The sequence below is a fragment of the Salvia splendens genome, chromosome 1 (assembly GCF_004379255.2).
Source record: "Salvia splendens isolate huo1 chromosome 1, SspV2, whole genome shotgun sequence".
Taxonomy (NCBI): Eukaryota; Viridiplantae; Streptophyta; class Magnoliopsida; order Lamiales; family Lamiaceae; genus Salvia; species Salvia splendens.
Genome location: NC_056032.1, coordinates 16,396,847 through 16,424,242, shown reverse-complemented (window position 1 = coordinate 16,424,242; position 27,396 = coordinate 16,396,847). Strand labels below are relative to the sequence as shown.

The window sequence follows — 27,396 nt, the reverse complement described above, 5'->3', positions numbered from 1 at the left end:
TTAAAACGACGTCGGGAAGATGCCGTAACCTGCACCGGCGATAAGATTGTCGGAGACGAAGCTGATAATTCCGTCGATTTCAGCCTCCGAATCGGTTCTCTTTGCAAATCTGCCTTTGACTCTCGGCCGCGTTTCTGCGTAGGCCTTCCTCGACGTGTAACGGATCGTCTTCTCGAATTTCCAGTTTTTCTTCTTCTCCTTATACTGTAATACTCTGGCTTCTCTATCCATTCCGGCCGCATGCGTTACGTGATTCGTGATCGGATCGGAGATTGAGCTCAAGGTGAAAGGATAAGATGTTTCCGCGTTTCCGTCTGGCACAAAGCCGACCTCGATTGACGATGACCATGCCTTTTTATTTCCAAGAGCAGAATAATTCGCACCATCTCCCTTGTCCTGACATTAGTGGCCTCCAAAGCCGAAGTCGCAGCTGCTCTTCACCAATCGTGCTGCCACTCGCTCCTTCTGATCAGACCCTTTCGGAAAGCGCCGTTGCTGCGGTCGGATTACCACCATTAGGTGGCGGTCGGTTATCTTCTTCACTGCGTTGAGTCTTCACGACGGCCCTCGACGGTAGCTTTACTTCTCAGCCAACATATATTTGGAGAGGGGTTGTTCGGTCGGATACTTATTCTCCCCCTCGGCCGGACAAACTGAGGATTCTTCCGCTGATTTCTTCTCTTGAAGCGGCAGGGCGGCGACGCTCAATCGGTGACCAGCCTATCGGACGATTTGTGGACAACTGTTCTTGGAGGAGACTTCTCTAGCCTCCTCAGCCTTCTTGGCGTTCTCAACGTCTCCGAGCGTGATGTTTCACCCACAGGTTCCTTCATCAAGGCGGGCATCTCTCCAGGCAGCTCTTGGTCATTCCTCCTCGGTGACTGCTTCCTTGGCTGCATCTTCCATCTCGCCGGCCTTAGACTCCTTTTGCTTTCTCTCCGGCATCTACTTGATCATTTCCTCGCCCTTCTCGGCAGCTCATACTCTACAGTGACGGGCTTCTTTCACTTCTCTCTTTTCATCAATCTTCTAGGTACCCTTACGCAAACTCCTTCATCATCCGCTCCAAGGGTGTTTCTATTACAAGTTGTCCGATTGGTCAGGTTCTCGCCCTCTCAGCCGGATAACTTGTCTTTTTCCATGGCCATCTTCACCCGACCATTGCAGTTCCGAAATCAGTGATAACCTTCTCAGTGGTGGATGCTTCGTCAATTCAGGTGGCTGTCTCTAAGAGATGGCTGGTAATTAGATCTCAGGGGTGGTTTTTGATTTGGTTTGTTTAGGTGGATTTGTGAAGGATTTAGGTAAAATTCTTGCTGCAGCCGGAGAACATCTTTCAAGGAGATATGGAATCAGAAGGAGATTTTGGGGTTCAAGGATGAATACCAATGATATTTTTTTGTGTTTTTTTTTGGTTTCGAACAAACTAACGAAGGATCGTTAGCTGCTCTGATACCATGTTAAAAAGTAAAATGCGGAATATAAAAGTGATGGAACTCTTGAAGGCTACATTGTGATTGATTTTGGATTATTTTGTTGATACATAGTACATCCCTATTTATAGGACTAGAGAAGTAATGTAACTAGGAACTAAACAATTGGAACTATAACACTATTAATGTTATATTCCTTGAAACTCTAAAGTGACTTTTTCCAATATTCTTGAGACTCCACACTTTCTTTTCCCAATATACTTGGGACACCAAAAGTGATCTTTCCAACACTCCCCCTCAAGTTAAGTATCGAGTTTTTTCGAAACTTAACTTGCACGATCTTCACTTTGATAAATAGTTTATACTCGTATTCAGGAGTCCTTCGCTTTTCATTGACAGTTTATGCTCGTATCATAGAGCTCCTTCAATTCATCATTGATAGTTTATACTCGTATCAAAGAGTTTTGTTTTTCATTGAAAGTTTAGACTCGTTTCAAGGAGCTTCTTCGTTTTTTTATTGAAAGTTTAGGCTTTTATCAAGGAGCTCTTCATCATTGAAAGTTTAGACTCATTTCAAGGAGTTTCTTCAATTTTCTGACTGACAGTTTTTTTACTCGTGTCGAGGAGCTTTTTTTCTGACTGACAGTTTTTACTCGTGTCGAGGAGCTTTTTTTTTACTGACAGTTTTTACTCGTGTCGAGGAGCTTTCTTTTCTGACCGACATTTTTTACTCGTGTCGAGGAGCTTTCTTTCTGACTGACAGTTTTGACTCGTGTCGAGGAGCTTTCTTTCTGACTGACAATTTTGACTCGTGTCGAGGAGCTTACTCGTCTTTGGACTGATTTTAATTTGCAGCCCAAAGCTTAATTTTGGAATGCCATTCTTGGCCCATTCCGCTTAAATACAATGAATCCATATTCTTTTCCCTTTTCCTTTTTTACTTTCTTGAGCCCAATAAGATCAGCCCAAATTTTCTTGCAAACCCAAATTGAGGAGAGAACTAACAGCGCCTCCTTTTTCTCCTTCTATTCTCATCTCCAACAGAACCTGCCGCTACTTGTTCGGCAGACTACACTCCACCTCACATTTTGCATCTCCCTTCTCCGGCTATTCTCATCACTAGAAATGCGTCGATTCATCTCTTAAAACGACATCGGGACGATGCCGTAACCTGCACCAGCGATAAGATTGTCAGAGACGAAGCTGATAATTCCGTCGATTTCAGCCTCCGAATCGGTTCTCTTTGCAAATCTGCCTTTGACTCTCGGCCGCGTTTCTGCGTAGGCCTTCCTCGACGTGTAACGGATCATCTTCTCGAATTTCCGGTTTTTCTTCTTCTCCTTATACTGTAATACTCTGGCTTCTCTATCCATTCCGGCCGCCGGCGTTACGTGATTCGTGATCGGATCGGAGATTGAGCTCAAGGTGAAAGGATAAGATGTTTCCGCGTTTCCGTCTGGCACAAAGCCGACCTCGATTGACGATGACCATGCCTTTTTATTTCCAAGAGCAGAATAATTCGCACCATCTCCCTTGTCCTGACATTAGTGGCCTCCAAAGCCGAAGTCGCAGCTGCTCTTCACCAATCGTGCTGCCACTCGCTCCTTCTGATCAGACCCTTTCGGAAAGCTCCGTTGCTGCGGTCGGATTACCACCATTAGGTGGCGGTCGGTTATCGTCTTCACTGCGTTGAGTCTTCACGACTGCCCTCGACCGTAGCTTTACTTCTCAGCCAACATATATTTGGAGAGGGGTTGTTCGGTCGGATACTTATTCTCCCCCTCGGCCGGACAAAATGAGGATTCTTCCGCTGATTTCTTCTCTTGAAGCGGCAGGGCGGCGACGCTCAATCGGTGACCAGCCTATCGGACGATTTGTGGACAACTGTTCTTGGAAGCGACTTCTCTAGCCTCCTCAGCCTTCTTGGCGTTCTCAACGTCTCCGAGCGTGATGTTTCACCCACAGGTTCCTTCATCAAGGCGGGCATCTCTCCAGGCAGCTCTTGGTCATTCCTCCTCGGTGACTGCTTCCTTGGCTGCATCTTCCATCTTGCCGGCCTTAGACTCCTTTTGCTTTCTCTCCGGCATCTACTTGATCATTTCCTCGCCCTTCTCGGCAGCTCATACTCTACAGTGACGGGCTGCTTTCACTTCTCTCTTTTCATCAATCTTCTAGGTGCCCTTACGCCAACTCCTTCATCATCCGCTCCAAGGGTGTTTCTATTACAAGTTGTCCGATTGGTCAGGTTCTCGCCCCCTCAGCCGGATAACTTGTCTTTTTCCATGGCCATCTTCACCCGACCATTGCAGTTCCAAAATCAGTGATAACCTTCTCAGTGGTGGATGCTTCGTCAATTCTGGTGGCTGTCTCTAAGAGATGGCTGGTAATTAGATCTCAGGGGTGGTTTTTGATTTGGTTTGTTTAGGTGGATTTGTGAAGGATTTAGGTAAAATTCTTGCTGCAGCTGGAGAACATCTTTCAAGGAGATATGGAATCAGAAGGAGATTTTGGGGTTCAAGGATGAATACCAATGATATTTTTTTGTGTTTTTTTTTTTGTTTCGAACAAACTAACGAAGGATCGTTAGCTGCTCTGATACCATGTTAAAAAGTAAAATGCGGAATATAAAAGTGATGGAACTCTTGAAGGCTACATTGTGATTGATTTTGGATTGTTTTGTTGATACATAGTACATCCCTATTTATAGGACTAGAGAAGTAATGTAACTAGGAACTAAACAATTGGAACTATAACACTATTAATGTTATATTCCTTGAAACTCTAAAGTGACTTTTTCCAATATTCTTGAGACTCCACACTTTCTTTTCCCAATATACTTGGGACACCAAAAGTGATCTTTCCAACACTCCCCCTCAAGTTAAGTATCGAGTTTTTTCGAAACTTAACTTGCACGATCTTCACTTTGATAAATAGTTTATACTCGTATTCAGGAGTCCTTCGCTTTTCATTGACAGTTTATGCTCGTATCTTAGAGCTCCTTCAATTCATCATTGATAGTTTATACTCGTATCAAAGAGTTTTGTTTTTCATTAAAAGTTTAGACTCGTTTCAAGGAGCTTCTTCGTTTTTTTATTGAAAGTTTAGGCTTTTCTCAAGGAGCTCTTCATCATTGAAAGTTTAGACTCATATCAAGGAGTTTCTTCAATTTTCTGACTGACAGTTTTTTTACTCGTGTCGAGGAGCTTTTTTTCTGACTGACAGTTTTTACTTGTGTCGAGGAGCTTTTTTTTTACTGACAGTTTTTACTCGTGTCGAGGAGCTTTCTTTTCTGACCGACATTTTTACTCGTGTCGAGGAGCTTTCTTTCTGACTGACAGTTTTGACTCGTGTCGAGGAGCTTTCTTTCTGACTGACAATTTTGACTCGTGTCGAGGAGCTTACTCGTCTTTGGACTGATTTTAATTTGCAGCCCAAAGCTTAATTTTGGAATGCCATTCTTGGCCCATTCCGCTCAAATACAATGAATCCATATTCTTTTCCCTTTTCCTTTTTTACTTTCTTGAGCCCAATAAGATCAGCCCAATCTTTCTTGCAAACCCAAATTGAGGAGAGAACTAACAGCGCCTCCTTTTTCTCCTTCTATTCTCATCTCCAACAGAACCTGCCGCTACTTGTTCGGCAGACTACACTCCACCTCACATTTTGCATCTCCCTTCTCCGGCTATTCTCATCACTAGAAATGCGTCGATTCATCTCTTAAAACGACGTCGGGACGATGCCGTAACCTGCACCGACGATAAGATTGTCGGAGACGAAGCTGATAATTCCGTCGATTTCAGCCTCTGAATCGGTTCTCTTTGCAAATTTGCCTTTGACTCTCGGCCGCGTTTCTGCGTAGGCCTTCCTCGACGTGTAACGGATCGTCTTCTCGAATTTCCGGTTTTTCTTCTTCTCCTTATACTGTAATACTCTGGCTTCTCTATCCATTCCGGCCGCCGGCGTTACGTGATTCGTGATCGGATCGGAGATTGAGCTCAAGGTGAAATGATAAGATGTTTCCGCGTTTCCGTCTGGCACAAAGCCGACCTCGATTGACGATGACCATGCCTTTTTATTTCCAAGAGCAGAATAATTCGCACCATCTCCCTTGTCCTGACATTAGTGGCCTCCAAAGCCGAAGTCGCAGCTGCTCTTCACCAATCGTTCTGCCACTCGCTCCTTCTGATCAGACCCTTTCGGAAAGCGCCGTTGCTGCGGTCGGATTACCACCATTAGGTGGCGGTCGGTTATCTTCTTCACTGCGTTGAGTCTTCACGACTGCCCTCGACGGTAGCTTTACTTCTCAGCCAACATATATTTGGAGAGGGGTTGTTCGGTCGGATACTTATTCTCCCCCTCGGCCGGACAAAATGAGGATTCTTCCGCTGATTTCTTCTCTTGAAGCGGCAGGGCGGCGACGCTCAATCGGTGACCAGCCTATCGGACGATTTGTGGACAACTGTTCTTGGAGGCGACTTCTCTAGCCTCCTCAGCCTTCTTGGCGTTCTCAACGTCTCCGAGCGTGATGTTTCACCCACAGGTTCCTTCATCAAGGCGGGCATCTCTCCAGGCAGCTCTTGGTCATTCCTCCTCGGTGACTGCTTCCTTGGCTGCATCTTCCATCTTGCCGGCCTTAGACTCCTTTTGCTTTCTCTCCGGCATCTACTTGATCATTTCCTCGCCCTTCTCGGCAGCTCATACTCTACAGTGACGGGCTGCTTTCACTTCTCTCTTTTCATCAATCTTCTAGGTGCCCTTACGCCAACTCCTTCATCATCCGCTCCAAGGGTGTTTCTATTACACGTTGTCCGATTGGTCAGGTTCTCGCCCCCTCAGCCGGATAACTTGTCTTTTTCCATGGCCATCTTCACCCGACCATTGCAGTTCCGAAATCAGTGATAACCTTCTCAGTGGTGGATGCTTCGTCAATTCTGGTGGCTGTCTCTAAGAGATGGCTGGTAATTAGATCTCAGGGGTGGTTTTAGATTTGGTTTGTTTAGGTGGATTTGTGAAGGATTTAGGTAAAATTCTTGCTGCAGCCGGAGAACATCTTTCAAGGAGATATGGAATCAGAAGGAGATTTTGGGGTTCAAGGATGAATACCAATGATATTTTTTTGTGTTTTTTTTTTGTTTCGAACAAACTAACGAAGGATCGTTAGCTGCTCTGATACCATGTTAAAAAGTAAAATGCGGAATATAAAAGTGATGGAACTCTTGAAGGCTACATTGTGATTGATTTTGGATTGTTTTGTTGATACATAGTACATCCCTATTTATAGGACTAGAGAAGTAATGTAACTAGGAACTAAACAATTGGAACTATAACACTATTAATGTTATATTCCTTGAAACTCTAAAGTGACTTTTTCCAATATTCTTGAGACTCCACACTTTCTTTTCCCAATATACTTGGGACACCAAAAGTGATCTTTCCAACACTCCCCCTCAAGTTAAGTATCGAGTTTTTTCGAAACTTAACTTGCACGATCTTCACTTTGATAAATAGTTTATACTCGTATTCAGGAGTCCTTCGCTTTTCATTGACAGTTTATGCTCGTATCATAGACCTCCTTCAATTCATCATTGATAGTTTATACTCGTATCAAAGAGTTTTGTTTTTCATTGAAAGTTTAGATTCGTTTCAAGGAGCTTCTTCGTTTTTTTATTGAAAGTTTAGGCTTTTATCAAGGAGCTCTTCATCATTGAAAGTTTAGACTCATTTCAAGGAGTTTCTTCAATTTTCTGACTGACAGTTTTTTTACTCGTGTCGAGGAGCTTTTTTTCTGACTGACAGTTTTTACTCGTGTCGAGGAGTTTTTTTTTTACTGACAGTTATTACTCGTATCGAGGAGCTTTCTTTTCTGACCGACATTTTTTACTCGTGTCGAGGAGCTTTCTTTCTGACTGACAGTTTTGACTCGTGTCGAGGAGCTTTCTTTCTGACTGACAATTTTGACTCGTGTCGAGGAGCTTACTCGTCTTTGGACTGATTTTAATTTGCAGCCCAAAGCTTAATTTTGGAATGCCATTCTTGGCCCATTCCGCTCAAATAAAATGAATCCATATTCTTTTCCCTTTTCCTTTTTTACTTTCTTGAGCCCAATAATATTAGCCCAAATTTTCTTGCAAACCCAAATTGAGGAGAGAACTAACAGCGCCTCCTTTTACTCCTTCTATTCTCATCTCCAACAGAACCTGCCGCTACTTGTTCGGCAGACTACACTCCACCTCACATTTTGCATCTCCCTTCTCCGGCTATTCTCATCACTAGAAATGCGTCGATTCATCTCTTAAAACGACGTCGGGACGATGCCGTAACCTGCACCGGCGATAAGATTGTCGGAGACGAAGCTGATAATTCCGTCGATTTCAGCCTCTGAATCGGTTCTCTTTGCAAATCTGCCTTTGACTCTCGGCCGCGTTTCTGCGTAGGCCTTCCTCGACGTGTAACGGATCGTCTTCTCGAATTTCCGGTTTTTCTTCTTCTCCTTATACTGTAATACTCTGGCTTCTCTATCCATTCCGGCCGCCGGCGTTACGTGATTCGTGATCGGATCGGAGATTGAGCTCAAGGAGAAAGGATAAGATGTTTCCGCGTTTCCGTCTGGCACAAAGCCGACCTCGATTGACGATGACCATGCCTTTTTATTTCCAAGAGCAGAATAATTCGCACCATCTCCCTTGTCCTGACATTAGTGGCCTCCAAAGCCGAAGTCGCAGCTGCTCTTCACCAATCGTGCTGCCACTCGCTCCTTCTGATCAGACCCTTTCGGAAAGCTCCGTTGCTGCGGTCGGATTACCACCATTAGGTGGCGGTCGGTTATCGTCTTCACTGCGTTGAGTCTTCACGACTGCCCTCGACGGTAGCTTTACTTCTCAGCCAACATATATTTGGAGAGGGGTTGTTCGGTCGCATACTTATTCTCCCCCTCGGCCGGACAAACTGAGGATTCTTCCGCTGATTTCTTCTCTTTAAGCGGCAGGGCGGCGACGCTCAATTGGTGACCAGCCTATCGGACGATTTGTGGACAACTGTTCTTGGCGGCGACTTCTCTAGCCTCCTCATCCTTCTTGGCGTTCTCAACGTCTCCGAGCGTGATGTTTCACCCACAGGTTCCTTCATCAAGGCGGGCATCTCTCCAGGCAGCTCTTGGTCATTCCTCCTCGGTGACTGCTTCCTTGGCTGCATCTTCCATCTCGCCGGCCTTAGACTCCTTTTGCTTTCTCTCCGGCATCTACTTGATCATTTCCTCGCCCTTCTCGGCAGCTCATACTCTACAGTGACGGGCTGCTTTCACTTCTCTCTTTTCATCAATCTTCTAGGTGCCCTTACGCCAACTCCTTCATCATCCGCTCCAAGGGTGTTTCTATTACAAGTTGTCCGGTTGGTTAGGTTCTCGCCCTCTCAGCCGGATAACTTGTCTTTTTCCATGGCCATCTTCACCCGACCATTGCAGTTCCGAAATCAGTGATAACCTTCTCAGTGGTGGATGCTTCGTCAATTCTGGTGGCTGTCTCTAAGAGATGGCTGGTAATTAGATCTCAGGGGTGGTTTTTGATTTGGTTTGTTTAGGTGTATTTGTGAAGGATTTAGGTAAAATTCTTGCTGCAGCCGGAGAACATCTTTCAAGGAGATATGGAATCAGAAGGAGATTTTGGGGTTCAAGGATGAATACCAATGATATTTTTTTGTGTTTTTTTTGGTTTCGAACAAACTAACGAAGGATCGTTAGCTGCTCTGATACCATGTTAAAAAGTAAAATGCGGAATATAAAAGTGATGGAACTCTTGAAGGCTACATTGTGATTGATTTTGGATTGTTTTGTTGATACATAGTACATCCCTATTTATAGGACTAGAGAAGTAATGTAACTAAGAACTAAACAATTGGAACTATAACACTATTAATGTTATATTCCTTGAAACTCTAAAGTGACTTTTTCCAATATTCTTGAGACTCCACACTTTCTTTTCCCAATATACTTGGGACACCAAAAGTGATCTTTCCAACAAAGTGAGTTGAAGAAGTTAGTGAAATGTGAGTCCTACTTTTATACAATAGTTTTATAATAAAATGTGAGTAGGAACAAGTTAGGGGAATATGAGGTTCACTAGCAAAAATGACAAAAAGTGAAATGTGACACATTTTATGGGACGAATAAAAATAGAAAAATGGGATAAACTTTTATGGATGGAGGGAGTAATAGGTATATTTTCAACCACCCCAAAACTTTTCAGATTAAATAATGCTGCAGAAGAGCAAATAAGATGGGTAGCTTGAAATCATTTTGGCTTCATGGTTACGAATTGAGTGGGCACTAATTAATCCCATCAACAAGACAGTGAAGCATATATATTGAAAAACAATTATTTAATTGAAAAATATGAAAATCAAATGAATGTCTTGATAGCATCCTATCAAAAATTTTAGCGAAGTCTCCAACTAACTAAATATAAGAATTTTGTAAAAGATTCACACCTAAATAAATAGGTAGTCTAAAATAGAAGAGAAATTTCGGAATGACCTTTCGTAATTAGGGATTTTGGGATCGAGGCATGCGTATTTTTGGTAATAAGGGATTTCTAATATTTTAGCTTACTTATGTGCTTTTTCCCTCTAGCCATTTATCAATCGTCTTATGAACAATTATGCTTTTTCCCTCTAGCCATTTATCAATCGTCTTATGAACAATTATCATTAAATTGGTTTTCTTGGAGTTAGCTTCTTAGATTTTCGCACATATTTTTACTATATTTCTTCTAGGTTTATGCTTTCCTCTACCTCTATGCTGCTATTTACTTGGCATAAATTTTTTTATACTAATGAGAAAGAAATTAGGCATATCCTCTAGTAAGTCTTCACATTCCTTCGTATCCTGAAGATGACCAGGCTCAGTAGCCTCTTAATCATCTCGTTCCATTTCTGGTCAATCATGTTGAAAAATGGATCAGACGGCCTTTTCTCTTCTCCATCACATTTCTCTTCTCCATCACATAATCCCTGGCATGGCATAGATCTTCAATTTTATCAAATCTGATTCAAAATCTTCATTTTTAGGTAAAAATTTGAAGGGGATAATTTAGACAATTGATAAATAGTTAGAGGAAAATAATATTAAAAATGCGCATAAATAAGATAAAATATCAGAAATCCCTTATTACGAAGAATACGCATGCCTCGATCCCAAATTATGAAAGGTCAGCGAATTGAATCCCTAATTACGAAAGGTCAGCCAATTTAAACCCTTATTCCGAAATTTCTCAAAATAGAATATATTTCTCCACGATTTAACTGCAAAATCGATCTTCTTTGATATTTGTCCATGAAATTGTACACTAAATTAGCATAAAAATGACATTAGGAAGCAGAACTTGTGAGAAACTCAGCAGCTCTAGGAAAACTGAAAAAAAAGCCCAGAAAATGGAGATGGGAGAATAATAAATGCTTAATTTGAGGATTATAAGTTTTCGTGTAGGAGAAATATATAAAGTGGCAGTGGGAAAAGTTGTTATTAAATTCGCTAGAAATATTGATGCTGTTGAGATATGATTGGTTGTTGAATAGCATCCTATTCCTTTTTCAAGACTCCATTCCTCGAATATTTGAAATTATCTTTTTCATCTCTAAATTTCTTATTTTCACATGATCGGGAAAACAATTACTCGGACATTATTCTTGACATGATGAGATCCAAAAAAAGCTGCTTGGAACAAATTGAAAATGCTTCGAATTTGATTAAATGGCTCGAGTAATTAAATTTTTTATCCTTACTTAGGTTTCAAATTTTACTTCTGTTCCATTTAATATTTAAGTTTTAACAGAAAATTTTACATCATTTAAGGGGAAATGGTATGTATGTCCAATTCTTAGTTCAAAGGCAAGACATATCATATCCTAAAGTCATTGTACTTTTAAATTTTATTACTTTTTTATGCACTAGCTGCTTATATTTTTGTACTTGGTATGCTCACTATCAATAGTCTTGATAGTGAATATAGAATGCAAGAGTTTTAACATAAAATGAAGAAAATAAAAGAGATAAAAATAAAAACGATTGAAAAACGGAGTATTATTCATAGAAAAAGTGGCCGACATTAGGAAAAAATTATCATTACCATTACTCCGTACTGACTACATAATCCTAACATAAAAGTAACAAAAAAAAAAACTAAAACTAAAAGTAGGAGTTGTGAATGTTTTAAAATGATCTAAAAGTGATGAAGAACAAGGCTTGCTAAAACCCCAACGAGCGGTGCAACATTTGCAGTGGCAGGCTCCGCTTGCTGGTAATTCTCTCTGTTATCATTATATTCGTCGTTCCGATTGGGCCCCCCTACAACGGCCCCATAGACAACATTAGGGTTGTCTGCATTCTTGTGGAACCACTCTTCAAAACCTCCTTGGCAGCTCACTGGTCGCGGATCTTTCTTGATCGACACTATCGACGCTCCTCTATGGTGCACTCTTTTGGGATAGTTTGTTCCAAATCCAACCATGTAACTCATCCCCTTAGGGTTTAACCCTAGAATGTAATCCACTTGTGACCTAGCAAATGCGACCAAGTCGTTAGACGAGACCGGGCCATGAGGGCATTGGATGGTGTTTCTAGTAGCGGCTAGGGTGTCTGCATATGCAGCGGCCAGGAATGATGCGGTAGCAACATACTGAAGATTGTTCCATTCCTGATACCATAGGAGTCCGGCGTATGTTCTTGGGATGTTGGAGCTTCCTTTTTGGACGCAATTGCAAAGGAACTGCTCACCGTTGTTCTTCATCTCGTATACCTTTCCACCATTTGCCCACATCTTCTTCTCCAGACTGCTCATTCCCACAAGGAGTTGAGCACCTGCATATTTGTCGTCCCACGAAAACATGGCTCTAGTGCCTCCTGAATTTGAGGATTTTGTAATGAAATTATGGTAGTTGTTGTCATTGGTGGCTCTGCCTAACCAGGCTGCAGCCCACACCAATTCATCCTATATATACCAAATTAAACACAATCTTATTTACTTCCAAACATAATTGCAGAATTTTTTGAAAAAAAACATGATTGTAGTTTAATAACAACCTCATATCCACTGCTTGAATAGAATTGTCCAGCCGTTGGAATGCTATTTTGGTATTGACCAGTGTACTTTGTGGCAAACTCGAACAACTGCAACAAATTGCAAATTAGTATGTTAAGTGATGTTCGGTTTCCTAGATAAAATAATGTTAAGATATAATCTAGAATTGAGTTGTGAGATTATTTTAGTTAGAGGGGTTTGACTGTGACTAATTATTAGTACATGATTAAGTTGTGGGATTTAATTTCATGAACTAAATATAATAGTATATATTTAATCGTGGGATATAATTTTGCAAACCAAACAGCCTCTACCTGTTTCGCATGGTTAAGAAGCGTGGAGGAATAAGTACGGAGTCCATGTGCGTTGAAAGCAATGGAGGCCGCGGCCAAAGCTGCGGCGGTTTCAGCAGCGAGATCGGAGCCGGGATGTTGGGCGTCAATCTTGTAAACGGGGCGGGGAGTGGTCATGTCTTCGGGCCTTTGCCAGCAAGCGTGGTCGGAGCCGCCTTCTCCGACTTGGCCGTAGAGCACATTGGGCTCGGGATGGGCTTTAATCATATAATCCGTTCCCCATTCTATAGCATTCAAAGCATTCCACAGCTCCTTCCGGGCCTCCAGTTGAGGCCCAAATTGCACCACGCTCCACGCCAGCATCGTCACCGTGAATGCCATCGGAAGCCCAAATTTAACGTTGTCACCCGCGTCATAGTATCCTCCCACCAAATTAATCTACATTATGAAATAAAGGTTACACTTAAACTTCTTTTTAAATTTTAGTAGGCAAGTGAATAGAAATTTTAAAGACAGGACTCGATCCCAAGACCACTGGCCTTATGATTAACCACGCTACCACTAGGTCAACACACTTACTTACCCCAGCATTATTCCCATCACGAAGAGCTGAATCGCCACGCCATTGTACGCGTTGATGTGGAGGTAATTTGCCGGATCTTTGTGCCTCAAAATACAACAAAGATTTGGTTAATGCATCTCCATAGTCAAATGAAGCAGCACCATTCTGCAACAACAACACAACACATAAACCAAAGCTCAAGTAACGCAAACCAGACGACATTATTCTACTTTTCTACGTATCATGAATTCCTACATTCACTATTTATACTAACCAATAACCTTTCTTAACCTATTCAAAATTCTCTGCAAATTTTACAAATATTTTACTGCCGTAATTAGTGCAGCTTTTGATTAGCCTCTGAAAGGAAATAGCATCGACTCAGTTTTTTTAATTTGAAAATAAAATAAATGCTTCTCAAAGTCTGAGTATAAATACATAGAAAGAGATCTCTTTGGTCAAAATGAGCCAAGGTATCCGAATATTCTCTCTATAGTTGGTCTCATACTAATATTAATTCCATTATAGTTTAAAATAATAATATTCATTTCATAACTATTGAATTTGTTTCTCTAGGAATAGACTTTTCATAAATTTATGGGCAGATCTTCTTCTTCCCTAAGTTGCGATAGCCAATTTTTGCCTTCGTTTTATTCCGTAATTTTTTATTTACAAATCAGTTCAGCCCCTTCCAACTATATATTCTTCAACCGTATTTTGGTTGAAGATAGTTTATGAAAATTACTAAAAATTTTAAAAATAGAAAAAAATAAATACCCCCAAATATATAGACTATTCAATTGTCCATGAACCTAATTTTTAATTCACTTCAAAATAAAATAGCGTCCAAGTCCACTACTACTATTATCTCCACCAATGTAAATAAAATTAGTTATAAATATATTATGGACGAGTAGCAAAATTTTACTAAATAAAAAAACTAAGAAAACTCACTCTAAAAAACAAATCTAGATACACTAGGAACAAAAGAGTCGATTGTTAGAAAATATTAGATATTGCAATTACATCAATGTGTAGATTTGATACTAATTAGAGGAGCTATTTAAGTGGTGATGAGAAAGAATAAATAATCATCAACCAATACCGTAAATCAATTCCCTTAATAATCTCTCTCTCCAAACCAAAGCTATGTCTAATACACCATTCAAGATGGTATCAGAGCAGGAGTAGTCTCATCACTTTCTCGGACCAATCTCGACCATAAAACCAAAACCAGGCAGATCTCTGTCGAAAACAACCAAACATGTCAGAAAGCGACGACATACCCAAACCAACCGGATCTGAGCAATTCGCTCAAATGTTCTCCGAATTCATGCGCTACAGTATGGCGCAATCCCAAAACTCACAGATAATACCCACCAAATCAGCCCAAAACAGCTGTAAACCAGATACAAAACCTCTTGATGTCGGCACCAAACTGAACGGTGAGAACTACTCATTGTGGGTAGGACTCATCCGGAGAGCTATCAACGGTCGGGGGATGATATCTCACATTACTGGAGTCCAGCCCCACCGTCAAAAACCGATCCGGAATTTACACAATGGCAACAGGCGAACGATTGTGCATCTACCTGGTTGGTTCAGAATCTAGAACCAAAATTGGTGAACAGAGTCTCCAAGTACCCAACGGCGAAAAGAGTTTGGGATAGTTTGGCGGTCACCTATGCCAGCGGCGACGACTCGATCCAAGTCCACGATCTCCATCGTAGGGCTACACTGCTGAAACAACAAAAGGGTGAACCATTAGAGGAAGTATGGGCGTCGTTACAGGACATATGGGTATCAATTGACCATAAACGGCCGAACCCTATGGAGAGCCCTAAAGACATCGAATTGTTCAATCAATTCATAGAAGAACAAAGAGTGCATCAATTCCTAATTGCACTAGATGATACACACGAAGCAGTAAAGAAAAAAATTTTGAGAACTCAACCACTTCCCTCTGCAGAAGCAGCATATGCCATACTCCGAAGTGAGGATGCTCGCGCCTCTGTTCTAAAACCAGGAGACACAGGAATAGCGCAAGGAATCGGAGCAGGACTCACATAAAGAAATCTGTGACAAAATCACTCCACCAACTGGAACCTCCCAAGCTTCCCTCAATGTGGCGGCGGCAGCGGTGGTTGGCCCAAAAAAGGAGAGGAGGACCGATCAAACCTGCTATGCACACACTGCGGGAAGAAGAGACACACGAAGGAGACGTGCTTCGAGCTCTGTGGCTATCCGGAGTAGTGGGAGAAGCGGAAAGCGGCTCGACAACATCAATCCCAATTCAAAGGGAAAGCAGCTGCAGCCCTAGCCATCGAAGAAGGAGGATCAGCCGCCACCGTCGAGAGCAACCCAGAAGCCGCGTCAAACCGAGGCGGCAGCAGGCCTGGAGCTCCGATAGTGGGGGAAATCGGAGTCGCGACAATTGGAGAGGAAGCGCCGAATTGGAGGCGGCGGGTGAAGGTGTTTTGGAGTTTGGGGATTTATCCTCAAACCCTCACAACTTTGAGAAATTAGAAAGTGAACCCTATCCCATTATTTATCCGAAAAATCACCCTCCTGATTTATTAAAATTACAAAATGACCCTTAGATTGCTATATGGACTAAATTTCAGCGCCTTGTTTACTATAAATGTTGAAATAACACCCAGGAAACCGGAAATTTCATTTCTGCCCAAATACCCTGCAAAAACAGATTTCAAGCCCACGAAAATCTGCCCAAATCCTATGCATTGTCTGTATCATCTGAACCGAAAATTGATAAATGGATTTTTGATTGTGGAGCCACCGATACTATAACCTATGATAAATCTGATATGTCTAACATGCATAGAGCACCAAAGAGTCATATCCAAGCCGCAAACGGGGAATTATCAGGGGTTGAAGGAGCATGAACTGTTAAAATATCACCTACATTGACTTTGTCGAACTCTCTTTACGTTCCCTCAATGTCACATAAAATGCTCTCTATTAGTCATGTGACTAAAGAATTAAATTGTACACTGCTAATGCAACCCAACTTCTGTCTTTTCTTTTACAGGATATCAGGATAGAAAAAATTATTAGACGTGGCACTGAGTGGGACGGACTGTATTACGTGGATGAAATAGCCCAAACCGGGACTGCATTATTGACATATGAGGCTGCAGACAGGGAGGCATGGCTTTGGCATCGGCGTTTGGGCCATCCTTCTACTGGTTATCTAAAATTACTCTTTCCTAAATTCAATAAAGATTTGTACTGTGAAACCTGTGTTTTGGCCAAAAGTCATAGGAAAACTTATAAGCCAAGTAACACTCGAGTTGATTCTTTGTTTTCCCTTGTTTATTCCGATGTTTGGGGTCCTTCACCTGTTTTGGGGGGGCAAAGCTTTCAATATTTTCTCCTTTTTGTGGATGATTGTACCCATATGACATGGGTATATTTTATGAAACAAAAGAATGAAGTTTTTGAACACTTTACCCATTTTTGCTCTCTCGTACAAACCCAATTTTAGAAAAATATACAAATACTTCGGTCTGACAACGGGGAGGAATTTGTGAACTCTAGGATGAAACAGTTTTGTCTCGATACAGGCTTGATCCACCAAACTACCTGCCCATATACCTCAGAACAAAACGACGTGTCAGAAAGGAAAAATAGAACTCTCTTAGAAACAGCATGAGCCATGCTAATTGAGTCCAATACCCCAAGAAAATTTTGGCCTGAAGCAATAGCAGCGTCAGTCTACCTTACCAATCGGTTACCGTCATGTACTCTGGAACTCAAAACACCACTGGAAGTCCTCTCCACCCTAGCAAAAGTTCCCGTACCTCTAACCCTTCAGCCTAAAGTGTTTGGATGTTTCGGTCTTCGTTCACATTCCAAAGCATGAAAGAACCAAACTTTCTCCATGTGCCATAAAATGCGTTTTCGTGGGTTATGGGGTCAACCAAAAGGGGTATAGGTGCTTTGAACCCACATCAAATTGCATGTACACCACCATGAATTGCGATTTCCTAGAAACCGAATACTTCTTTCACCACCTTAGCGGTCAGGGGATCATAGCAATGATCTGCTAAGCCGGTTACCAATATCAATGAATGTGGATCAAACAGAGGAAGCCTATGAGACAGAAGGAACTCCAGTAATACAATCTCCACCGCCCAGTGACGTCGTTCCAGAATCTTCCCTACTGATATCCACTGTAAGTCCCTCTGAGCCCGAGAACCCTGATATTTCCGTTGTGACTGACCATGAGATAGATATTGAGCTTGAGTCTGAGAGCCAAGATGAACCTGAAATCTGTGACCTACTGGAGGAACAGATAAGCGAATGAGTTGAAGGATACAAACTTCCTCCAAGACCAAACAGAGGAGTACCACCAAAGAGGTATAGCCCTGATATCATAAAGAGAAAGGCGAAATAATCTATTGCCAAGAGCCAACTCTTAGAAATGGCTCATGCAATTGAAGCCGCTCTATATGAATAAGAAGAGATTCTGTGTACTGTGGATGAAGCTTGGAGACATAAACATTGGCGAGAAGCAATGCTGAAGGAAATGGGAGCACTGGAGAGGAATGGAATTTGGGAGAAGTGCATGATACCAGAAGAAAAGAAAGCAGTTGGATGCAAGTGGGTGTTCACAATCTAACGACGACCAAACGGCTCTATTGAAAGATACAAAGCACGACTGGTAGCTAAAGGGTATACGCAAACCTATGGGTTGGATTATGATGAAACATTCTCGCCTGTAGCAAAAATGAACACCATTCAGGTACTACTATCTGTTGCGGCAAATAGAGACTGGCCACTGCACCAATTTGATGTCACAAATGCCTTTCTGCATGGAGAACTAAGAAGGGAAGTATACATGGAAGCCCTCCCGGGTTTCTCAGATGGATTCAAAAGAGGAGAAGGATGCCGACTGAAGAAAACCTTATATGGACTAAAACAATCTCCTCGAGTATGGTTCAGACGATTCTCTGAAGCTAAGGGAAAGTACGGATTCAAACAAAGCCAGTCAGACCATACACTATTTTTGAAGAAGAGAGATGGTCAGATCATGTGTTTGATCATCTATGTAGATGATATGATCATCACGGGAGATGATATTGAAGAATAGAGAGACTTAAGGGAAGCCTTTCCCAAGAGTTTGAAATGAAGAACTTAGGAGATCTGAAATACTTTCTGGGAATCGAAGTACTCAGGTCAGAAGGGGGAATCTTCCTGAGGCAAAAAAGTACATCCTAGACATTCTAGTTGAAAAAGGTTTACTAGACTGCAAACCTGCAGATACACCAATCCTAGTGAATCATGGGCTGCGGATCACAGAAGGAGCTGAGTTAGCAAATCAAGGCAAATATCAGCTCCTAGTTGGGAAACTTATATACCTTTCCCACACTCGACCAGATATTGCCTACGCAGTAGGGATTGTGAGTCAGTTTATGCATCGACCACAAACGGATAATTACGAGGCCGCCCTGAGGATCGTAAGATACGTAAAAGGGACAGTCGGACATGGCATACTGTTCAAGAAAAATGATCTTCAAGGAATCTATGGGTATACTAATGCAGATTGGGCAAGCAATCCAATTGATCGAAAGTCAACGACAGGATATTTCACCTTTGTTGAAGGGAACTTAGTCACATGGAGAAGCAAGAAACAAAAGGTAGTCGCACTGTCAAGTGCTGAAGCAGAATTAAGAGGAATCAAGAGTGGCCTAATGGAGGTACTATGGCTAAGAAGATTGATGAATGAAATTGGGATCACTCAAGAGAAGAGCCAACTCTTCTGCGACAATAAAGCAGCCATCAACATATCAAAAAATCCAGTACAACATGATAGGACCAAGCATGTTGAAGTCGACAGACACTTCATCAAAGAAAACATCGAAAAAGGGGACTGTAGAACTACCTTTAGTCCGATTAGAGGATCAATTGGCGGACAATCTCACCAAAGCACTAGATGCAAGAAGCTTTACAAGTGCACTTTGAAAGTTGAGTTTTGGAGACTCCACCACCACTCAACTTAAGGGGGAGTATTAGAAAATAGAAGATATTGTAAGGATCAATTACATTGATTGGGATCAATCACATTGATTGTAGATTTGATACTAATTAGAGGAGATTGATATCATACCTTATAGAGGTATTTGTAACACTTATTTAAGGGGTGATGAGAAGAACAAATAATCATCAAGCAATAAACCGTAAATCAATTCCCTCAATACTCTCTCTATTATCTCCAAACCTTAACTATGTCTAAGACCATCTCCAACCATTTACACCAAACCAAACTCAAACTCATTTTTGAGTATATGTTACACCAAAAAGTAGTTTTCCTCCAATCATTTACACCAAATTCAAAACTTACACCATTTTTGAGTTTTTGTCTCACAAATTTTTTGCAGTAACACTTGTTTCACAAAAAACACAAAAATGAGTTTGAATTTGATGTATGCTTGGAGAAGATTTTTACATCAAAACTCATTTTTATAGTATGGTTGGAAATGGTCTAATACACCAAGATCGATTACTTACAATTTCATTTTCTATTCACTTGTATATGCAATTCATATTACAATCACATTTCCAAAATCAATAAAATTCCATCAACGGTCAAGATGCATAGATGATTCGAGCGTAAAGGAGCTCGTTCCACGTGTCCGGCAATCCGGGGAGACACCAATGTATGCAGTCGGCAAACGCGGCCGGATCCGCCTTCTGCTCCGGCGTCAGAATCTTCCCCTGCTTGATGGTGTGGACAGCCGTGTGCGCGTCCTTCCGGTACTCGAAGAGGCGCGTGATGTTGAGGAAACTCACAGGCACTCTCATGCCCCTAGTCACGCTCGCTGTTAGAATGAACAAAGAAGCAAAGCAAGAATGAAGAAACTCTTCTTCACGGACAATTCAACAAACACAAACGAAGTAATGAATAAACTTGCAGAAATGGAGGACACGGCTGTTTACGTGGTTCAGCTCTGTCGAACCTACGTCCACGGGAGAATCACGAAGGTCTTTATTCCAACAAGATCAAGAATTACAATCATACAACACGATTACACACTCAAGAATAAGCAACTCTCTCTTTGCTCATGAACTCTCTCATCTAGAACCGAAGACTATACAAGCTAATTCCTCACAAAGATAGTGTGTATCTCAAACTCTAGCTATTGATTGCTGTTATGAGCTAGTAACTGCTGCTTCAACACTCTTTAAAGTAGCTCAACTCCTTCACAACCAAAAACCGTAGCTAGCCGTTGTAACCGAATTTCAAACTTGAATTCTTGATAATTTGCAAGTCAGTCCCTGCACTTGTTACTTATTCATTCATGCATCCACAACCAACAAATCTCTACCTTGGATCTCGAATGAAATAATGCTTGATCATCTTCTCCAATCTCCCAGCTTCTCAGTACTTCACCAACTTGACCAACTCCAAGCAATGTTTGAGCTTGGAACTTGGTATGGTCTTGGTTAACATATCTGCCGCATTCTCCTCAGTAGAAACTTTCACAATCTTCACCTTCCCCTTAGTTACTTCATCCCTAATAAAATGAAGCTTAACATCAACATGTTTAGACCTTTCGTGGAATGTCTGATGTTTAGACAAACAAATCGCACTATTACTGTCACACGTGACTGTCACAGCCTCTTGCTTTATTCCAAAGTCTGAAAGTATGCCCTTCAACCAGAAACTCTCTTTCACTGCCTCAGCTATGGCAATATACTTAGCTTCTGTTGTGGAAAGTGCTACTACTGATTGTAAATTCGACTTCCAGCTGACAGCAGATCCATAGAGGCAAACAACATACCCAGATTGTGATTTCCTTGTATCTTGACTCACTGCAAAATCCGAGTCACAATATCCCATCACAACCTCATCACTGGACTTGCATTCACCATCAAATAGTATGCTGTAATCAGTTGTGCCTCTGAGATACTTCAATATTCATTTCAATCCATGCCAATGCTCCATTCTCGGGTCAGCCATGAACCTACTAGTTACACTGATAGCATGGCTTATGTCTGGTCTTGAGCAAACCATTGTATACATTATACTGCCCACAATGCTAGCATAAGGTATTTTCAACATCTCTCTTCTCTGATCTTGTGTCTCTGGACTCTGATTAGCAGATAACTTGAACTGAGCTGACAAAGGAATTGTCACTAACTTGCTATTTCCCATATGAAACCTCTCCATTAACCTCTTGATATATTCCTTTTGAGTGAGCCATAGCTTTCTTTCTTTCCTATTTCTGATGATATCCATCCCTAGGATCCTCTTTGCATTCCCCAAATCCTTCATATCAAATTCTGACTCTAATTCATTCTTGATGTCTTGAATGTCTGATAATGAAGCTGCTGTAATTAACATATCGTCCACATAGAGCAGCAAATATGCAATGGCCACCCCTTTGCTTTTCCTAATGAAAACACAATTGTCATATTGTGGTTTCTCAAAACCTGCTCTCTGCATAAACTCATCAAATCTGATGTACCACTGCCTAGAGCTTTGCCTTAGTTCATACAAGCTTCTTTTCAGCAGGCAGACTCTATCTTCCTCACCTTTCTTCACAAAGCCCTCAGGCTGCTCCATGTATATCCTCTCTTCCAATTCTCCATTCAAGAAGGCTGTCTTTACATCCATTTGTTGAAGCTCCCAATCTTTGTGAGCAACAATGGCAAGTAGAATCCTTATGGAACTATGCTTCACCACAGGGGAAAAAATCTCATTGTAATCTATTCCCTCTCTTTGTGTGAATCCCTTGGCTACCAACCTAGCCTTATATCTCACTTCATTGTTCCTGAATGCCTCTACTTTGTTCTTGTACACCCACTTACAGCCTATACATTTCTGGTGCTTGGGCCTCAGAACCAGAATCCAAGTGTGATTCTTGTAAAGTGAATCTATCTCCTCTTGCATTGCTCTGAGCCACCTATCCTTCTCTGGACTTCTTACTGCCTCTTTATAGGTTGATGGCTCATGGTATTCAATCTCCTCTGCTACAGTGAGAGCATAATACAACATGTCATAATCACTAAATCTGGAAGGGAGCTTGGTCTGCCTTCTCTGCCTGTCTCTGGCTATAACATGACTTCTCTGGCTCTCATTTGTTTCCTCTGATGGAATCACTTCTGTAGTCTCCTCATCAGACTGATCATCATGGGAATTCTCAGATTGATGCCCAGTGAGCTCCACCTCAAACCGAGTACTGTCTGAATTTCCCATCAAATAAGGCATTTCACTATCTTTGAATACCACATCTCTGCTTATAACAACCTGGCCCATCCCTTTTTCTGTGCACCATAACTTGTAGCCTTTGACACCCTTCTGATACCCCAACATAACACATTTCAAAGCTCTAGGATCCAGCTTGGTTCTCTTGGTGTGTGCATACACCCTACAGCCAAAACTTCTCAACTTAGTGTAGTCTCCAGCCGATCCATACCACCTCATATCTGGTGTGTCATTGTTAATTGAAGTAGAAGGACACTTATTGATTAGCACAACAGCCGTTGAAGCAGCCTCTGCCCAGAAATGTTGGGCATACCGGATGAAATCAACATACATCTCAGCCTCTCTAGGATTGTCCTATTGGCTCTCTCAGCCACTCCATTCTGTTGTGGATTATGTGGGACAGTCCTATGCCTTTTGATTCCCTTGCTCTTACAGAAATCAACAAATTTTGATGAGAGAAACTCCAAGCCGTTGTCTGTCCTAAGACACTTCAGTGCACAACCTTTTTCTGTCTCTACTTCAGTGCACCATTCTTGAAACTTGCTAAAGGCTTCAGACTTCTCCTTCATAACATACATCCATATCTTTCTTGAGAAGTCATCTATTATTGAGAGAAAATACCTGCCTCCACCTATACTTTGAACCGGTGAAGGCCCCCAAATATTGGCATGAGCATACTCCAAAGGTTTTGAGGAAGAGTGTTTCCCTATATTGTATGGCAACTTCTGGCTTTTCCCAAGTATACACTCCTCACAGGACTTCAACTCACTCTCATCTGACCCATCATCAAGAGCTATCAATCCTTTCTTGGCAAGTTCCTTCAAACCTGCAAATCCCAGATGACCCAATCTGTGGTGCCAATCAATGAGCCTCATCTTCACTACTGCATTCACCTGATCAGCATCAATGGCTCTTGCCCTGAGATAGTATAGATTATTTACTCTCTCGGCCACCATAAGTGTGTCAGCACCTTTCATCACCTTTATGAGACCATCTGCCAGAATTGATGCAAAGCCCTTTCTCTCAAGCATCCCAAGAGATATCAAGTTTCTCTTGATGGAGGGGATATACCTGACCTCTGATAATATCCTCTGAGAACCATCTTCCATGAGCAATCTCACACTCCCTATGCCTTTCACTTGGCAAACTTGATTATTTCCAAGCAAAACAGAGCCAGTGGCATCTTGGAGGTTAATCAGCCACCTTTTCTTGGAAGTCATGTGGAAGCTACAGCCTGAATCCATCACCCATACATCCGGGGCCTCATCCTCTGTCACATTGATAACTTGGGCCATCTCAACTTCCTCTGTGACATCAGCAGTATCCAGTGCTTTGTCACATTCGGCTTGCTTCCTTTTCAAAGAATAACAGTCTTTCTTGATGTGTCCCGGCTTCTTACAATAATGACACGATCTGGATTCCTTTTCCTCCATTGGCTTCTGCTTCCAAGGTTTCTGCTTCTTCTGAAACTTCTTCTTTCCACCCTTTCTTGGGTCAAACTTTACATTAAGGCTTTCACTGGCTGGATCCATTGTCTTCTCAGCCACCTTCTGAAATTCTTTCATCTTGAGGGCCGAATGCACCTCTTCATAGGTGACCTTTGAATCCCTCCCAAGTAGTATCGCATCTTTGAATTGCTCGAAACTCTTGGGCAAGGAATTGAGGAGCATCAACGCCTTATCCTCATCCTTGATAATCTCTTCTATATTCTCGAGATCATCAACATATTTGGCAAACTCTTCATGTTGCTCTCCAATATTCCTTGATTCTGACATCTTGAACGTGAAGAGCTTTTGTTTGAGCAGGAGCCTATTGCTGAGCGACTTAGTCATGTACAATGACTCGAGCTCTTTAGAAACTTCTCTCAGTACCCGATCACTCAAGCTCAAGATCAGTGTACTATATGCTCTATCATGAAGATCCTGGGCCTTAGCTCCACCCTTCTCAGCCTCTTGCCCCTTCGCATCATCCTTCTCCCCATCTGGATCAGCCTTATTCTTCAACACCTCCCATAAACCTTGCTGCATAAGAATTGCCTTCATCTTGAGCCGCCACGGCCCAAAATCGCTCTTGCCCGTAAACTTCTCCATGTCAAACTTCGCGGTTGTCATCTTGTGAGCGTGATATTCCCACAGACGGCGCCAATTTATTAGAATGAACAAAGAAGCAAAGCAAGAATGAAGAAACTCTTCTTCACGGACAATTCAACAAACACAAACGAAGTAATGAATAAACTTGCAGAAATGGAGGACACGGCTGTTTACGTGGTTCGGCTCTGTCGAACCTACGTCCACGGGAGAATCACGAAGCTCTTTATTCCAACACGATCAAGAATTACAATCATACAACACGATTACACACTCAAGAATAAGCAACTCTCTCTTCGCTCATGAACTCTCTCATATAGAACCGAAGACTATACAAGCTAATTCCTCACAAAGATAGTGTGTATCTCAAACTCTAGCTATTGATTGTTGTTATGAGCTAGTAACTGCTGCTTCAACACTCTTTAAAGCAGCTCAACTCCTTCACAACCAAAAACCGTAGCTAGCCGTTGTAACCGAATTTCAAACTTGAATTCTTGATAATTTGCAAGTCAGTCGCTGCACTTGTTACTTATTCATTCGTGCATCCACGGCCAACACTCGCCGCCGCCGCAAACAGCCTCCCATCCGTCTCCACGTCCAGCGCCGCCGCCGCGTTGACGATCAGAGACGTCTCTCTAGCGCACTTCACGCCCTCCACATTTCCCTAATCCGAGCTCCTACAGCCCCGAATCCGATCAATTAACAAAACGAAATCGAAATCGAAATCGAAATTGAAATCGATTTGATTTGAGGAATTTGGTACTTAATTAATTACTTGATGTGAAGAGGCGACATGGTCATGAAGAAAACTTTGGTGCGATTTGGATCTACATTTTTGTCGATCCATTTCGACCAAGTGTTGATTGAGCACGCTTGTGTATGCCACTTCACTTTCTACTTGCTCGTATTCGGTCAAGTTTTGGTGCCTAGAAATTCAACCTACAAAATTAGCAAATATTCAAACTTATTTACTTATATTACTAATACTTACACAACTTTGATGGAGGGAGTGTTCATCCACCAAATGTAAGTGTTGAAAATTAGGTAGTCGACATTTTTCCAATTGGTGCCATGTTTTTGGATTGATTTAGGCAAGATGATGCGATCCGAGACGCTGTGCATATTTGGGTCATCAGAGTTTGACTCTACCAAGAATGTAGAATTCGACTGTAGCATATTGTAATCCTGCAAAATTTAATGTTACTCCTATTTTTAGTTTTCAATATACAGGGAAAAGAATTAAACCTGAAATTTGAAAATGGACAAAGAAGCAGTGATGTGGAGGGTGGGACAAGAGATTGCAACAAACAAATCATGGATTCCCACTGATTTCGATTCAACGAGTCTCCAACGAACATCAGTCTCTTATTCCTCAATTTGTTAAGCAACAATCTTGGCCTAAACCTGAATAAATAGTCAATAGTAATTAACATGTGATCACAAATGGAGTAATTGATTAATTCGAGAAAATCTTACTTAGGCAAAGAGCAATCTCGAGGCTGTCATCTCCAATGCAGGTGACCTGCGCCGTTAAGAACTTGCATTCATCCTCTCGGTAGAGAGGGCGGGTGACGTTATCGAAAACCCAATTCCCAGTGAATAAATCGCACTCTTCACCATTCGATTTCAAGACGGTTTCTTGAATGTGTAGGGCTTTGGATCGAGAGAATGGGAAGTCGGGGATGTACATGAAGCAGCCCAGGAGGAAGACGGAGGCCACGACCATGAAAATCGGGAGGTTGGGCTTCATGAGGATGAAATTGTGGCGGAGGGAGGGCTCCATGAGAGAGAGAGAGAGAAATTGGGGGAAATTTAAAAAGAATATTTTGATGATCAAACAAGGAAGAAAGCGACTGAGTTGCTATTTATGGTGGATGGAATTGGTTTGGATTTTCTTCATTAGCTACTGTGAGAGTGAGAATTTAATTGAAGATTTTAATTGGTCATAAAATTATTAATTTACTTTAAAACAACTAATTTCAAATTTTTTTACATTCTAAATTTAATATTTTAAAATTAATATTTTAGTTAATTAATTACATTCTAAAATTAATATTTTTAAGTTATTTTAGTTCGTGCATAGCACGGGTGTAATACTAGTATCACGCTCGTGCGATGCATGAGTCATTTTAATTTTTTCATATTTATTTCATTATGCGAAATAAAATTTGTGAAATGATAAACAAAGAATATTCGACGTCCTCTTACTTTGAATTATACTTTTTCAATCACATTAACCCCACATGGCCACAAGAGTGCGTTTAAATGCTAACTTTTCTTTAAAATGTCAATACGGTCACATTAAAATTTCAACACATATTTGTGTTGACATTTTAATAAACTGTATTGAACATTTAAATATCAGACTTAAAATTAAAAAGCATTTTAATTATGTGAAAATATGAATTAATCGTTGAGTTATAACTGCAGGAGCAAGTTTACGTTGCTATAATTTAAGATTGCACTGGTGAGAAACTTCCTAGTCGAGCTTCATTTCATTGCAATATAGTGACCCTATACACTAAAAACTCAAACCTAGAAACCTAAATCATAAACCCTTAACTTTAAAATATACTCATCATGACCAACAAATGAGCCAAATATCAATAAAATTCTCCCTCCGTTCCAGTTCAATTGTACTTTGTTGATCACTTATTCTATTTTGGGGGTTTTAGATCTGTATTTGATATCTTACATTGGGTCGGCCGACTTGATAATCC

The 27,396-nt window shown here is 41.4% G+C and overlaps 5 protein-coding genes and 1 pseudogene across 5 annotated transcripts; all 6 read right to left on the bottom strand.

Annotated features, from left to right (window-relative positions):
- On the bottom strand, window positions 1-899 carry LOC121807099 (zinc finger protein CONSTANS-LIKE 5-like). Its single transcript, XM_042207329.1, has 2 exons — window positions 717-899; window positions 1-396 (listed from the first exon to the last, which is right to left on the bottom strand). The coding sequence occupies exons 1-2, from the start codon at window positions 897-899 to the stop codon at window positions 1-3; spliced, it is 579 nt and encodes a 192-aa protein (XP_042063263.1).
- A 1,676-nt stretch (window positions 900-2,575) lies between these two features.
- Window positions 2,576-3,474, bottom strand: LOC121807008 (zinc finger protein CONSTANS-LIKE 4-like). Its single transcript, XM_042207225.1, has 2 exons — window positions 3,292-3,474; window positions 2,576-2,971 (listed from the first exon to the last, which is right to left on the bottom strand). Exons 1-2 carry the CDS (start codon window positions 3,472-3,474, stop codon window positions 2,576-2,578), a joined length of 579 nt encoding a protein of 192 aa, XP_042063159.1.
- A 1,676-nt stretch (window positions 3,475-5,150) lies between these two features.
- Window positions 5,151-6,049, bottom strand: LOC121806914 (zinc finger protein CONSTANS-LIKE 5-like). The gene is made up of 2 exons (XM_042207127.1): window positions 5,867-6,049; window positions 5,151-5,546 (listed from the first exon to the last, which is right to left on the bottom strand). The coding sequence occupies exons 1-2, from the start codon at window positions 6,047-6,049 to the stop codon at window positions 5,151-5,153; spliced, it is 579 nt and encodes a 192-aa protein (XP_042063061.1).
- Window positions 6,050-7,725: 1,676 nt separating this feature from the next.
- Window positions 7,726-8,624, bottom strand: LOC121806827 (zinc finger protein CONSTANS-LIKE 4-like). The gene is made up of 2 exons (XM_042207018.1): window positions 8,442-8,624; window positions 7,726-8,121 (listed from the first exon to the last, which is right to left on the bottom strand). The coding sequence occupies exons 1-2, from the start codon at window positions 8,622-8,624 to the stop codon at window positions 7,726-7,728; spliced, it is 579 nt and encodes a 192-aa protein (XP_042062952.1).
- Window positions 8,625-11,490: 2,866 nt separating this feature from the next.
- LOC121806738 (endoglucanase 12-like) lies at window positions 11,491-13,579 on the bottom strand. The gene is made up of 4 exons (XM_042206904.1): window positions 13,379-13,579; window positions 12,817-13,233; window positions 12,505-12,591; window positions 11,491-12,412 (listed from the first exon to the last, which is right to left on the bottom strand). Exons 1-4 carry the CDS (start codon window positions 13,577-13,579, stop codon window positions 11,645-11,647), a joined length of 1,473 nt encoding a protein of 490 aa, XP_042062838.1. The 3' UTR covers window positions 11,491-11,644.
- A 6,387-nt stretch (window positions 13,580-19,966) lies between these two features.
- Window positions 19,967-26,459, bottom strand: LOC121806558 (annotated as a pseudogene).
- Between the last annotated feature and the right edge of the window lie 937 nt (window positions 26,460-27,396).